The sequence below is a fragment of the Sinocyclocheilus rhinocerous genome, unplaced genomic scaffold (genome assembly GCF_001515625.1).
Source record: "Sinocyclocheilus rhinocerous isolate Xijiao unplaced genomic scaffold, SAMN03320098_v1.1 scaffold26894, whole genome shotgun sequence".
Taxonomy (NCBI): domain Eukaryota; kingdom Metazoa; phylum Chordata; class Actinopteri; order Cypriniformes; family Cyprinidae; genus Sinocyclocheilus; species Sinocyclocheilus rhinocerous.
The window spans coordinates 1-1499 of record NW_015627422.1 but is presented as its reverse complement, the minus strand read 5'-3'; the positions used below and the strand labels follow the sequence as shown (position 1 = coordinate 1499).

The following is a 1499-nucleotide window of genomic DNA, read 5'->3' as shown; positions in this document are numbered from 1 at the left end:
TATATATATATATATATATATATATATATTGCACTTTATGGTTCATTCAAATGAAGAGTTTTTGTGGGGGAGGCTTTATATGAATGTATCTCTGAAAGGAACTGATTGTCTTCTGAAAAGTTTTGAAAGCATTTTCTCTTCATCCTAACTTTTCTATAATTCTGAATAAAGTAGTTAGTTTTTTAGTGCTGCTTCATGTACAGGGATAAAGTGGGGTAACTTCCATATTACTTTTGCTGTATTTCTCCTTTTGTCAGAGAATGAGTTTGTTTTTTGTTTTTTTTAGAAACCTGAATAATCTCTTAACCTAATCCTAGTCTCTGGAGTGTCCACAACCATGCCAAGAATGACACTTTTGATGAGATGTGCATTAATCACTCTGTAACTGATAGAAACTGTAACGGGTGCAGAAAAGCTTTTAAAGGAAAGAATGAAAGGTTATTCAATGGGAAAAAAGCCGTCATTTGCTCAACTCTATGATATATTTCTTGCAGGTGATGGAGCAGCTGGGTGATGCTCGTATCGACAGACAGGAGAACAGCAGACAACAGCGTAAGGCTGAGATTCTGGAGAGTATCAAGAGGCTGTATCCTGGATCAGTGGTGAGAAGCGACTTCACAGTGTCATTGCATATATGTGTCTTATATAGCTGTATGCTAACATATGGTCATCTCATTTTCCAGTACGGGAGACTGATTGACCTGTGCCAGCCCACACAGAAGAAATTTCAGATTGCTGTTACTAAAGTTCTGGGCAAAAACATGGACGCCATCATTGTGGACTCTGAGAAGACGGGTCGTGACTGTATCCAGTACATAAAAGAGCAGCGTGGGGAACCCGAGACCTTCCTGCCCCTAGACTACCTGGAGGTGCTGTCACTGGATTTTTATTTCGCTGAATGTGTTGTGCTTGAGCAAGTTGGCTCATGTATTATAATGTCCTCAACAGGTCAAGCCCACAGATGAGAAACTGCGTGAGCTGCGTGGTGCTAAATTGGTGATTGATGTAATTCGCTATGAGCCACCACACATTAAGAAAGCCCTGCAGTACGCCTGTGGAAATGCCCTGGTCTGTGAAAATGTGGAGGATGCTCGCAGGATCGCCTTTGGAGGACCATACAGACACAAGGTACAAAGGGAAAAAAATCACGTCACAAAAAATCCAGCTATTGGATAGGTTTTGAGTGTATTGTGCATTAGATTGTTGGTGACTGGACTAGGGGTCGACCGATTATCAGCGCCGATATTAAGCATTTTTATGATTATCGGTTATTTTCAAAACCAGTTCGCCGATAAAATAACTTAATTTTGAAACGTGCTATTTGGCTCTGATGCAGCCTGTCAGAACTCACCACTCTGTGGCCTAAAGCAGTCTCCGCCCACCACCCATCTGATTTGTTGGGAGTCACGAGTCAGACTAATCAAACGGAATTCACTCTCACTCCGAAAGCGCTTATAACTGGAGCTGCTTCAGTGATCACGCATCAGTTGTCTCTCAAA

At 41.6% G+C, this 1499-nt stretch overlaps 1 protein-coding gene across 1 annotated transcript; it reads left to right on the top strand.

Annotated features, from left to right (window-relative positions):
• Positions 1 to 494: 494 nt before the first annotated feature.
• LOC107727965 (structural maintenance of chromosomes protein 1A-like) lies at positions 495 to 1128 on the top strand (the record flags this gene model as incomplete). Its single annotated transcript, XM_016538016.1, has 3 exons — positions 495 to 602; positions 684 to 869; positions 949 to 1128. Coding segments are annotated over 3 exons (474 nt in total), but the record flags the coding sequence as incomplete, so codon positions are not given.
• Between the last annotated feature and the right edge of the window lie 371 nt (positions 1129 to 1499).